The sequence below is a fragment of the Budorcas taxicolor genome, chromosome X (assembly GCF_023091745.1).
Source record: "Budorcas taxicolor isolate Tak-1 chromosome X, Takin1.1, whole genome shotgun sequence".
Lineage (NCBI taxonomy): Eukaryota > Metazoa > Chordata > Mammalia > Artiodactyla > Bovidae > Budorcas > Budorcas taxicolor.
Window position 1 is genome coordinate 129165615 of NC_068935.1, and position 13964 is coordinate 129179578.

The following is a 13964-nucleotide window of genomic DNA, read 5'->3' on the forward strand; positions in this document are numbered from 1 at the left end:
GTGTGTGCCAGGTAACTGGGCAAAAGGGAAAACACTTAATTTTGGCTAAATCTTTTGGTTTGGAGCAGTTCCATGGGGGTTTCAGATCCAGTTCTAGGACCTAGGGAATAAAGTGGGTTTTCTTTTTCTTTACTTTTACTATTAAGGGCTTTTATAACAACAGCTTTATTGAGATATAACTGTGTGCTAAGTTGCTTCAGTCATGTCCAACTCTTTGTGACTCCATGGACTGTAGCCCGCCAGGCTTCTCTGTCCGTAGGATTTCCCAGGCAAGAATACTGGAGTGGGTTGCCATTCCCTTCTCTAGGGGATCTTCCTGACCCAGGGATCGAACCTGTGTCTCTTACATCTCCTGCACTGGCATTGGCAAGCAAGTTCTTTACCACTAGCACCACCTGGGTTATGTACCATAAAATTCACCAATTTAAAGTATACAATTCAATGCTTCTTAGTATATTTACAGAATTATGCAAATATCATCACTATCTCATCTTAGAACATTTTCATCACTCCAAAAGGAAAGCACATGCTTATTAGCAATCACTCTTCTTCCCCTAACCCCCCAGCTCTCAGCAACCACTAATCTACTTTCTGTCTATAGATTCGCCTGTTCTGGACTTTTCATATAAATGGAATTATACACTAGGTGGTCTTTTGTGATTGGCTTCTTTCACTTTGCATGCCGTAGCATGTATCATTATTTTGTCCCATTTTACTGCCAAATAGTATTCCATTATATGGATTTTACTTTACTTTTTATTGTAAAAATTTTCAAGCACATATATAAGAAGAAAGACTAATATGTTGAATCTCCTTATACCCATCACCCAGCTTCAGCAATTATCAACACTTCGGCCAATCTTGTTTTATTTTTCTACCCGACGCCATGTTTATTGGATTATTTTGAAGGAATAACTATATGTTTTATGTAATAAATGTTTCACCTTGAGCTCTCAATGTAAGAATTTTTAAATAACCTTAATAGCAGTTTCATGTCAAAGACTTAACAATAATTCCTCAATATAATCAGCTATCTAGGCAATATACAAATGTACCCTAATATCTCATTTTAAAAATTCAGCTGGTTTGTTTTAATCAGAATCTAGCAAAGTCCTCTCTTGATCATTTTGGCAGATGTACTTTAAGTCTCTTTCAGTCTATAGAGCCCTTCCTCATTTTTTTTTTTTTTGTAATTTATTTGCAGAAAAATTGAGTTGTTGCTCCTAGAGAAACTCCCACATACTGGATTGGCTGATTGTGTTCCCATAATGTTGCTTAACATGCTCTTTTGACCCTTGTATTTGCTACAAATGTATAGATCTGGTACAGAGGTCAGCACACTTTTTCTGTAAAAGGCCAAGTAGTAAATATTTCAGGCTTTCTGAGCCCTACAGTCCCTATTCAATCCTGCTATTGTAGACCAGTCAACTCTGCCATTGTAACACAAAAGCAGGTATAGACAATACATAAATAGGTGTGAATATGAAAACTTTATTTATAAAAACAGATGGTAGGCAGAGTCCTGCTCTAAAGACTTGATCAAAATCAGGTTTCCCCTGTGAGGTTTTTTAATAGGTGTGGAAATTGAATTTACACTACTAGCAGGGTGCAGGAATATTGAGCCAAAAAATTAATTCAGGTTCCTAGAGCTCTGGAAAAAAGAAGGAAATTAAAAAATCTGTAGGGACCCTTTTTAGATCCAAAGCTCAAGGCATTTCTACTTTATGCAATAGATACAAATAAATTTAAGATAGACCAAAAATTAAATAGGAAAAGCAAGTCAAGCTTTTATAAGAAAATATAGGTGACTTTTGGTTAGGAATGGTTTATTAAGTGAGTCTCGGTTGGAAATGGTTTACTAAATGAGTTTTAGTTGAGAATGGTTTATTAAATAAAAGACAAAAAGATCAATCTATAAGGAAAAGGCTGAGCAAATAAATTTCATCAGAATTAAAAACAAACTTTTGTGCACCAAAAGACATCATAAACACATACACACACAAGACAAGAAGCAGAGCTTGAGAAAACATTTTGATACATATAATTAACAAAAGATTGACAGCCAAGATATATAAAGAAATTTTACTAAATGATAAAGACAAAAATTCACTAGAAAAATGGGGGAAAGATATGAGCAACAAATGCATAGAAGAAGAAATTCAAATAAATAAATATATATATGTATATACCTCATATATATGTTTAACCTAACTAATAATCAGGATAACATTATTTTAATAGTGAAATACCAAATTGACATCAAATCATATTTGCCAAAATATGGTATCTGTAGAAGTTGAAACTTGCTTTAACCCATCAGTTTCACTCCCAAGAATTCCACCTGGAGAGCCTCACCTGTGTACTCAAGAAACTTTATATATTTGCAGATTTAAATTAAATATTAGCAATTTTATATGATTTAACCTAATACAAGGATGTATATGGTAAAAAAGTATTACTTAAAGACAGGAAACGTTCATAGATGAGAAATTATTAAATAAATTTGAATTTGGTCATATACTTAAATATTATACAGCAGTTAAGATCAATAAGGAATGTATACTTGAAAAACTGGAAAAAATAAGTAATGCTAAGTGAAAAAAGCAGAGAGATTTTCTTTTTTTCTCAACTTTATTGAGATATAATTGACATATAACATTGTGTAAGTTTAAGGTATACAAACTGTTGATTTGATACACTGATATATTACAAAATATATGGTAGCAGTAGTAGCAGTAGTCTTAACTAATACCTGCATTATGTCACATGATTACCATTTGAGAACATTTAAGATGTATTCTCTTAGCAACTTTTGAGTATATAATATGAAATTATTGACTCTAACCACTAAATAAATATGTCTGAAGCAACTATTATAAAGTATTAACGTTTTAAAAACCTGAGTAGAGGTTTTTGTGACATTTGCTATGTTATTTATACTATATTACATTTTTATTATGAAATATATAAAATATATATCTGGTGGGCCACTTTCTGGCAGAACCTAATTTCAGGAGTGAGGTTTTTTTTTCCCTATAAACTAAAATTTTTTTAAAATTAAAATGTTTGGAAGCCACATTGCTTCCTCCCATCTGGAAAAAGAAAAAATAAAATTTTGATTCTCAAGACAAAGCAATAGAATTCATATTCTTATAATTTAAATTCCTTACTTTGTCGAATGGAATAAGTGTTTTTAAAAATATGCACATATCTGGACCTATTTGAAAAGTAATCAAGGCAGTTTTCATCTTTAAATCTGATGTGGTCTGGATACAGGGCCAATACATGGGGCCTGAGGGTGGAGGGTTCCCTGGGAACTTGTTGGACGCCAAGTCACTGCCTATATGTTAAGGTTCCTTTCAGTTTTTCATCTTCTGTCTTCAGGAGACTCTCATACCTACAGGGAAAGAAATGGTTTAGAGACTGCTGAAAGAATAGCCTAGGAGTTGATAGTGAGGCATAGAAAAAAAGATGAAATTTTAATTTTTTGCATTTCAAATAACTTATCACAAAAGCATTTTAATTGTTTAAATAAAACTATCATAATTTGGATAGAGACCACAAGACCTATGACTTAAGATGAAGCTCATATGAAAACATCTAAAAGCATAATGAGATCATATTTAACTTGCATATCATTAGGGCCAAAAAGAACAGGATATCTTTTGGAATGGAAGGAAATGGCAACCTCCTTCAGTATTCTTGCCTGGAGAATCCCACAGACAGAGTAGCCTAGTGGGCTACAGTCCATGTGGTCGCAAAAAGTTGAACACAACTAAGCAACTAACAGACACACAAAGTGTAATTTAGGATTTTATATTTTCAGTCCTTGAAATGACAAAGCATCTCTCAATAGGATGAGAATATGGTATCCACTACAGTTATACATAGCGGGTCAGAGAGGGTTTTAACTTCCTGTGATTGTACTGAGTAATGTGTGTCTTGACCCCAAGCCCCCATCAATGGCTGCAGAAACATTTGCTGTGTTAATTGCTGCTCTTCTGTGTTTGCACAGAGGCAGTATGGGATGCTGTTTATTTGACCTGTAATGGTTCTTTTTGAACCCTGTAGCTATGTAAGTAACTGTCTATGCTTCAATTCATTCATCATTCAAATCCAAAAATTACATATAGCTGTCAAGCATTATCTAAGTGACTTGGTTGGTATGTATGAACTGACTTTGATTCTCTGTGTAACTGCTTGGCTGTCAGTTTTATTTAGGCATGGGTACCTTATAGTATGAATATGGAATAAATTGTAAAAAAGATTAAAAAGAACAGCTTGAGATGGAACAGTGTATCCTCAGGGGCCAGAATTCAAGACAACATAATGTTTTTGTGATACAAAGTATAACACTTATGATAATGATAAATAAAACAGATATCCTCAAAGTTCCCACATACATTATAATTTTAAAAAATGTTTTAAGACTGAGGCCTTTTGGGGATTCTGGGTTGTCTCCAAGGGAGATTGAAATAAACAATGCTCTTAATTTAGGATCAAATTTTACCAGAAATTTTGCTGTAAATCATCCTAGATTGGATGAAAAAGGGTAGGGGCTGAGAGATGGGTGGTGGGTTATGTAAATGAATCTGTGCTATAGACCAAACTCCTCTTTCCATAGCTCATTCCTTCTCATTCAGACATGGTACAAAGAAGACTAGAATATGTTGAATCCAATCTACAGCCAGTGGTTAAGAGCATTTAGCTTTAGAGGCAAACATATCTGTGTTGATTCCCTGATTCTTCCAGTTAATAGCTGTGTGACCTAGTCAAAATTACTTACCTGCTCTGTGCTTCATTTGCCTCATTTGTGAATTGGAGACAATCACAACTACCTCACAAGATTGTGCAGATTCATTGAACAGTAGTTCCTAAGGGGTTGTGTGCTCAATAAAGAGAAATCATTTTCCATTTCACTGTGACTATTCTATTCATCTCTTGTATGATCCATTGCTGCACCTTTCATGAACCACTTTCATTATGTCACACACCTGCTTGCAACCCATAAGTGACTCCCTAGTATTCACAGGATAAAAGTAAAATTTCTTAATCTAGAAAATGCAGTCATGCCTGGAGTCCTGCTTTGGAATCTCTACTATTTATCTATTGTGTAAAAGATTACCACAAAAGATTATCTATTGAGTAAAAGATTACCAGATCAAAACAACACACATTTATTATCTCCTGGCATAGTTTAGCTGGATCTGCTTCTGAGTCTTACAAGATTACAATCAAGGTCCTGGCTAGAGCTGTGGTCTCATCTGCGACTTAACCGGAGATGAATCCACTTTCAAGCTAATGTGGTTAGTGGTAGCATTCAGATCCTCATATGCTCCTTAGGATGTCAGTCAGAGGCCATCTTGAATTCCTCACCATGTGGCCCTAGCCATGGGATAGCTCACAACATAGCATCTTGCTGCATCAGTATTAGCAAGGGAGATTCTTCAAACAAGATAAAAATGATAGCCTTGGAAATTCCCTGGCTGTCCAGTGGTTAGGGCTCTGTGCTTCCACTGCAGGAGGGAACGAGTTTGATCTCTGGTTAGAGAACTAAGATCCCACAAGCTGTGTGGCTAAAAACAAACAAACAAAACAATCTTATCTAACATAAACATGTATATCCTTCACTTCTGCTGTATTCTCCTTGTTGGAAGTGAGTCATAGGTCCTGCTCACACTCAAGGGAAGGGAGACACAGGAGGGTGTGCCACCAGGAAGTAGGGGTCCTGGGAACCATCTTAGAGTCTGTGCGCCTCAGGATCCAGGATTCAGACGCTGGCAATTAGTTGCTGGCTCTACTGTTCATTTTTCTTAGCTCCTTCTTCACATAATGAAAAATGGAAATAGAATAATTTTCTGTCTCTTGGGATTGTTAAGAAAATCAGATGAGGTAAATTATTTTGCAAAGTACTCTACAGCGGTCTGTTTTCTGCCTACTTTAAGATCTGTCTTAAGTTCCGCCTCCTCCAGGAAAGTGAAAGTGAAGTCGCTCAGTCGTGTCCGACTGTTTGCGACCCGTGGACTGTAGCCCACCAAGCCTCTCCGTCCATGGGATTCTCTAGGCAAGAATACTGGAGTGGGTTGCCATTTCCTTGCCAAATCTGGTCCCTATAACAGGAATTGCTTGGCCCCACTCATAGTTTATATGGAATCATAGGCTTTTATGTTTCAGTAATGAAACATTCATGATGTGTATCTTATCTGCTTGATAAAACAATAAGCAGCTTAAGGACAAGGACTTTTTTTCTATAAGTGATAAAGTAGCTACCATTTTTTAGTGCTTAGGATGTATCAGGGACTCTTGAGAGGCATTTTATTATTTGTTAAATTTTCTTGTCCTTTCAACAACCCTTTGAGGTGAGTTCTACTATTACTCTCATTTTATGGATAAGGTAACATGACTCAGGCTAAGTAATTTGCTCAAGGTCACACAGCTAGTTAGAGGAGTCTGACTCGAGGAATGGAGTTCTTACATGCCTCATATGCTACCTCTTTTTTATAGTCTAGAGAAGTACAGTGTAGAAAGGGGTTGCTCGTTTTACCCTTTGATAAATGGAAGTGAGCTTGTCCACTGAGAGAAGACTGCATTGGATGCATATGGAGAAGTCAAGATGGGGGCAAGTGAACCCTGCTATCACTACCTGCTTCTTGGTTTCTCTGGTGAGTGGATAATCACCATGGCTACCAAATAGCCGTGTTCAGGGCAGTCTTGAACTGGGGATCAAAATTCAAGATCAGAATCTCTGGTAAATCACAGTACTATGGAGTTTCCTGCAAACTGGTTATTTCTCATGGTTCTCATCACCATGAGAAGCTGTATTCTCAGGAAGTGCGCTCTGAGCTCTGCTGGGCTTTCCCTTTAGAGTGTTTATCGTTGAATCCTTGAGCGACTCACCCACGTCACAGTGCTAAGGCCGTACATTCCAGGACCCCACAACATAAATCATCTGTGAGAATTCATTTCCAGTTCTGGGGACAGGACCCTTGGGAAAACGAAGCAAAAGGCCAGGAAGAGAGAGTGACCAAGAGTGGCTTGGTCACGCTTAACCTAAACCTTGACCTTCAGCAAAGTAGAGAATTAAATAACTCAGGAAATATTAGATGTTCCACCAGATGTTCTTTGGCCTGTATCTTCTATTTGAACAGTCCCATTCTAACTTCAGCTTCATTTTTTGTTGTTGTCATTTCAGAATGAAGCCAGGGCCAAATGGTCTGCCTTTTATGAAGAACAGTCCCGGATGGCCAGAACTTACTCACTCGAAGAAATTCAGAATCTCACACTCAAGCGTCAATTGAAGGCCCTTCAGCATAGTGGGACCTCAGTGCTCTCGGCAGAGAAGAGCAAACGAGTACGTGACGTGCTAGCACTGATCCCAAGCATGGAAATACTGGGGAAATCGTAAACATTAGTATAACTCAGGGCTGCTTACTTTATCTGCAAACCTAGCAATGCTCAGAATAGAAAGAGTGCTGTGCTTCAGTGGGATGATCATGTAATTTATCCTCCAAATTGGGATCCTTTGAGAGTGAAGGGGGACGCTGGTATGTTAGGACACATCATTAAACTAGGATAGTCAGGGCTCTGCGGTCCATAGATGCAGTGACAGAGGTCGCCTTCCTGAGGACCAGGCACTTAGTCCATGTCTGTGCTTCTCAACTGTGAGTGATTTTGCCCACCAGGGCCATTTGACAATGTCTGGAGATATTTTTGGTTGTCACAACTGTTGAAGGGTGTTATTGGCCTCTAGTGAGGAGGGATGTTGCTAAACACTTTGCAAAGCACAAGGAAGTCCCCAGTGACAGTCGTCTGGTCTAAAATATCAGCAGTCCTAAGCTCGAGAAGCCCGATATGTCATTTCATCCTCCCCAACCCCTTTCATTCTTGACTGTCTTCTGCAACTTCTTTAAAATGTTGCTAAACCACCCCAGCTCAGACCACTTTAGGGATAGGCAAGTCACTTCTTTCTAAAACATCATTTCCTTACGTGGGTCCCTCTAAGTAATGGCAAGATTCTTCCTCCATTGAGCGTAAAGCGATTTACCTCCACTTTCTACTGCCTTCTGGAGCCAAATGGCTGTCTCCTATAATAGTCTTCAAATAAAGGAAGGCAGATTTTTTTTAACTATTTGAGGCTTTTTTCTCTAACCTAAAACATCCTTCCATCTGTTGATTTTTTTTCTTATATGATGGTTTCAAGTTCCCTAACCAGTCCTGGTTGCTGGCTTCATTTTGTCAGTATTCTTGGACTGAATGCAGCCCTCCAAGTGGGTTCATCTCTGCATGAAAGTGAGCAGGGGTATGACATCCTGCTCTTCCAAGACATAGCTCTAATGTGCCCCCTCTTTGAAGGCATTCCTGAATTTCCAAGTTACTGATTCAACCGCTCCCCCCATCCTGCCACACCTTTCTGGTGACAGTTGTAGCATCTGTCACTCTGTTATATAATCATTGATTTCATGACTCGCTGTGGCATGTCTGTGGGGCTCTTAAAGACCAGTGACTGGTTCATGTCGTAATTATCAGAGTATAGGACATAGTAGATGCTCAGTGAAGCCTGAATGGAACAAGAAACGCACTACGCTGCGCATGTGTAGGTGAGAAACATTCTTGGGATTTGGGTAGATCTGTATTTTTTTCCAGTCACTCCACATGTATTTATCATATGCTTATAAAGGCAGTCCATGCTAGTTGATGATGGGAAAATTTAGCTGAGATACTCCAACCCTACATAAAAGAAGATACTTGGCCAAGAAGCTGTGAACTTCTGTATTTTGAGGCATAAAAAATTGCATGATTGAAAAGACATCTCTACATTAGCATTCTCTTTTGTATATCTTCCATTTTTAACATTGTTTATTATCTTTAATTTGTAGTTGAACACGATTCTAAATAAAATGAGCACCATCTACAGTACTGGGAAAGTTTTGGACCCAAATACACAGGAGTGCTTAGCACTTGAACCAGGTGGGCTATTCATTTTGAGCAGTGATTATAAAATTTACTTTTTTTTTTATTCCAAGCTTTAAAAATGAGATTAACATTAGATGGTGATGTTGTGCCTTTCAGATGGACAATCCAAAGAGGGAAAAATTCCAAATGTGTGTATTTTAGCACACGGATGCTCTTTTAAGTTTTAACAAAACTTCACTATAAATCCTGCCACACTCAAGTAGTTTAATTAAGTTAGTAGTTCAATGATCTCAGTGGTTTATTTTCTCTGCAGAATTATTTTGAAGCTCTTATAAGGGTGAGGACACAAAATGGATTAAAGATCTAAACGTAAGACCAGAAACTATAAAACTCCTAGAGGAAAACATAGGCAAAACACTCTCTGACATAAATCACAGCGGGATCCTCTATGACCCACCTCCCAGAGTAATGGAAATAAAAGCAAAAATAAACAAATGGGACCTAATTAAACTTAAAAGCTTTTGCACAACGAAGGAAACTATAAGCAAGGTGAAAAGACAGCCTTCTGAATGGGAGAAAATAATAGTAAATGAAGCAACTGACAAAGGATTAGTCTCAAAAATACACAGCTCAATTCCAGAAAAATAAATGACCCAATCAAAAAATGGGAAAGAGAACTAAGCAGACATTTCTCCAAAGAAGACATACAGATGGCTAACAAATACATGAAAAGATGCTCAACATCACACATTATCAGAGAAATGCAAATCAAAACCACAATGAGGTACCATTTCACACCAGTCAGAATGGCAGTGATCCAAAAGTCTACAAGCAATAAATGGTGGAGAGGGTGTGGAGAAAAGGGAGCCCTCTTACACTGTTGGTGGGAATGCAAACTAGTACAGCCACTATGGAGAACAGTGTGGAGATTCCTTAAAAAACTGGAAATAGAACTGCCATATGACCCAGCAATCCCACTGCTGGGCATACACACCGAGGAAACCAGAATTGAAAGAGACACATGTACCCCAGTGTTCATCGCAGCACTGTTTATAATAGCCAGGACATGGAAGCAACCCAGATGTCCACCAGCAGACAAATGGATAAGAAAGCAGTGGTACATATACACAATGGAATATTACTCAGTCATTAAAAAGAATACATTTGAATCAGTTCTAATGAGGTGGATGAAACTGGAACTGACTATACAGAATGAAATAAGCCAGAAAAGAAAACACCAATACAGTATACTAAGGCATATATATGGAATTTAGAAAGATAGTAACAATGACCCTATATGCGAGACAGCAAAAGGGACACAGATGTATAGAACAGTCTTTTGGACTCTGTGGGAGAGGGCGAGGGTGGGATGGTTTGGGAGAGTGGCATTGAAACATGTATATTATCATATATGAAACAGATCGCCAGTCCAGGTTCGATGCATGATACAGGATGCTTGGGGCTGGTGCACTGGGATGACCCAGAGGGATGGGATGGGGAGGGAGGTGGGAGGGGGGGTTCAGGATGGGGAACACATGTACAACCATGGTAGATTCATGTCAATGTATGGCAAAACCACTACAATATTGTAAAGTAATTAGCCTCCAATTAAATAAATTTATTAAAAAAAATAAGGGTGAGGACATGAATGAATCATGAGATTTCATTTATGACCTTGATATTTGCCAGCCTTTCAATTCTTTACAGATGAAAATTTCTAAAACTGCATGTTTTTTTTTCCCTTTGGGTGCTTTGTGATAATAGGTTTGGATGACATAATGGAAAACAGCAGAGACTACAATCGGAGGCTCTGGGCTTGGGAAGGCTGGAGGGCTGAGGTTGGCAAGCAACTAAGGCCATTGTATGAAGAGTATGTGGTCCTGGAAAATGAGATGGCAAGAGCCAACAGTAAGTTTGCTGGGCTGTGGTGGTTCTGAAGCTCCCTATAGGGCTGTGAGGCTATTTCTCATGAATTACCAAGCCTGCCCTTTGATATAAGGGGTATCCCTAAATTAATCACCTGCTGAACAATTCAGGTTACATGTCTCCAAGAGGAGACCACTAGGGAATAAGGAAAGGTGAATTGACATTCTACACTTTAAAGGGCTTGAGAGCGAGACTAAGTTACCAGGCCTCAAACAAATCAGTAGTCTGGGAAGGGCTCAGGCTCCTGAGGGTTCCTAAGGTAGTCTGCAGATGGAAAGATTCTATTTACCAGAAAGGATGAGAGACAGAGATACCGTCTCTCCTTTAAACTCCCATGTGGCCACAGTTCATTCTCAAAGGTCAGTTGTGTGATTACCTCAGAGTGGTGTCCCAGAAAGAAACAAATCAGAGTACTTTAGGCTGGAAACTGTGGTCATCAAAATCTTAACATGGGGAGGAATTTCCATATCGCTCAAGTTATCCTCCTGCCTGAATAATGAACTCAAGCCATGGCATTGTGAGGAAATTTCTGTTTTGGTCGTTTACTGCCTCCTGGGGTTGAGGAAGGGAAAACAGTTTTCATCTGTCCTTCTGTGCTCTACTGCCACTTAAACTCATATTCTCAGGCCAGAGGCAAACTGGAGACTGGAACCCATCTCCACATCCTTCCATCCAAATATTTACTTCTCTCCTCATCTTCCTGATCATTCATTGCCAATGAGCATGTAAACATTAAAATGCCGAAAATACATTTACAAAGTTTATTAGCTGTTATCCCGACCCAAGCTCATGTTTCCTGATAACGAGACACTGCATGAAGCACAGAGATGGGCCCACTGTGGCCGTGTCCAAGAGGGGTTGGGTTACAGTTGAAAATATAAGGCCCTAAACAAAATGAGAATTTAAAGACCCAATCACATGTTTTAAAGCTAAAGATGCTAACTGACCTATGGAGAGAGTAGAGACCTGGGGTTAGGAGACTAGGAGTCCGCCTCTCACCCTCACCAGTTGTGTGACCTTGGACGAATCCTTTAATCAGCCAAGAGCCAGCTCTTACCCAGCACCATGGGGATTGTAATACTGACCATCTTGTAGAGTTTTTGTGCTCATTAGATGAGATAATGAATTAAATTTCAGGCATGTTAGCTAGTGTTATTCATTTGTATCCCTTTGAGTTGAAGGCCGATAAAAATGTGACAGGTCTTCGGATTTTTTTAACCTCCCAGGAAGGCTAGTCTATGTATACTGTGCTTTATCTCTTTCTTTCCAGATGTTCTCATTTTCTTCTTTTTAAAACAGATTATGAGGACTACGGGGACTATTGGAGAGGGGATTATGAGGTGACTGGGGCAGGGGACTATGACTACAGCCGTGACCAGTTGATGAAAGATGTGGAACGTACCTTTGCGGAGGTAACGAGACACAGAAGTTCACATATTGTATGATTTCATTTATATTAAATGTGTATAATCAGCCAAACTATAGAGAAAGAAATCAGTGATCACCTGGGGCTGGAGGTGGGAATGGAGTTGACTGCAGATGGGTACAAGAAAACTTTTGGGAATATTGGAAATGTTCTAAAACTGGGCAGTAGTGATGGTTGTCCAAAAGTATACTTTTATTAAAACTCACAAAACTGTATACTTTAAAATGGGTAAATTTTATGATATATAAATGATACTTCAATTTAAAAATGAAGGAAGTAGGTAGCATCTTAAAATGAATATATATATTTTTTGCATCTGCCTTCCAATTGGGGCTTCCAAAGTGGTGCAAATGGTAAAAAAAAACCTGCCTGCCAATGCAGGAGACATAAGAGATATGGGTTTGATCTCTGAGTCAGGAATATCCCCCAGAGGAGGGCATGGCAACCCACTCCAGTATTCTTGCCTAGAGAATCCCATGGACAGAGGAGCCTGGCAGGCTACAGTCCATGGGGTCACAGAGTCAGACACGATTGAAGGAACTTAGCACGCACACCTTCCATGTGGTGTTTGTATACCTCCAGATGTGTTCACTGCTTTATTTTATGCAGTGGAACTAGTCATCATCTATATCTGGTAAGAAGGAATGCTTTCAAACTCTTCGGAATATTCCAGAGGAGAAGAAATTAAAACTTAGGGTAATTCTACTGTCTAAAGAAGCCCCTATTTTTAGTGTTGGAAATTGGAAATTGGAATAGGCTATTCTTGGTCTTAAACTGTCTTCCTGGGCTTTTCAGATTAAACCATTATATGAACAACTTCACGCTTATGTGAGGGCAAAGTTGATGGATACCTACCCTTCCTATATCAGCCCTACTGGATGCCTCCCTGAGCATTTGCTTGGTAAGAAACTCGAGGAATTCCTTGTCTACTTTGCGCTTTGTTGTTTCCACCAATAAGGTTGTTATTTGGGGGTGAGGCCCAACTTTTGAAACATTCTGTGAATGAAGTTAGTAACATTATAGAAATCATATTTTGAAAGCACTGTCTTCACCAGAAAAGTCATTTTAAGTTGTCCTCTATTGCTTTACTTTATACACAGAGAGTTGTTTTGTTTGGGCTCAATCCATAGGTAAAGGGGTTATTTAAGATCACCAGAGAATGAGAGTGAAAATGGGGGAAAAAAGTTTTTGTTTTGTTTTTTAAGATCCTCAGGTTTATTTTTATTTTTTAATTTTTTTGGCTGGTCTCCCTTGCTGCATGCGGGCTTTCTCTAGTTGTGCTGCGTGGGCTTCTCTTGTTACACAGCATGGGCTCTAGGCACGTGGGCTTCAGTAACTAAAGCTCATGAGCTCTAGAGCGTGGGCTCAGTAGTTGGGGCACACAGGCTTGGTTGCCCTATGGCATGTGGAATCTGCCTGGACCAGGCATCAAATCTGTGTCCCCTCCATTGGAGGGTGGATTTTTAACCACTGGACCACCAGAGAGGTCTGAAATTAAATGGTGTTATTCAGCTTGATTGGCTGACCCTTGAGGTGAGATTTTAGCATCATGTTATCAGACGAAAGAAGCTTAGTTGGTTGGGAGTGGTCAGGGGTGAGAGAAAAGCTATCTAGAATTAAGGTATAGCCTAAGTGAAAGCTTGGTAAGTTGACTGTTCAACTGCAACAGTATCTTTTGCTGCTAAATACTTGGTTTGGA

At 38.8% G+C, this 13964-nt stretch overlaps 1 protein-coding gene across 1 annotated transcript in view; it reads left to right on the plus strand.

Moving 5' to 3' along the window:
* The window catches only part of ACE2 (angiotensin converting enzyme 2), a 47589-nt gene that overhangs the window by 4268 nt on the left and 29357 nt on the right, over positions 1-13964 (plus strand). Inside the window, exons 2-6 of the mRNA XM_052663576.1 lie at positions 7193-7351; positions 8877-8967; positions 10678-10821; positions 12139-12251; positions 13061-13166. Of these exons, the coding sequence (XP_052519536.1) occupies positions 7193-7351; positions 8877-8967; positions 10678-10821; positions 12139-12251; positions 13061-13166 (613 nt within the window). The remainder of the gene's footprint in view (positions 1-7192; positions 7352-8876; positions 8968-10677; positions 10822-12138; positions 12252-13060; positions 13167-13964) is intronic.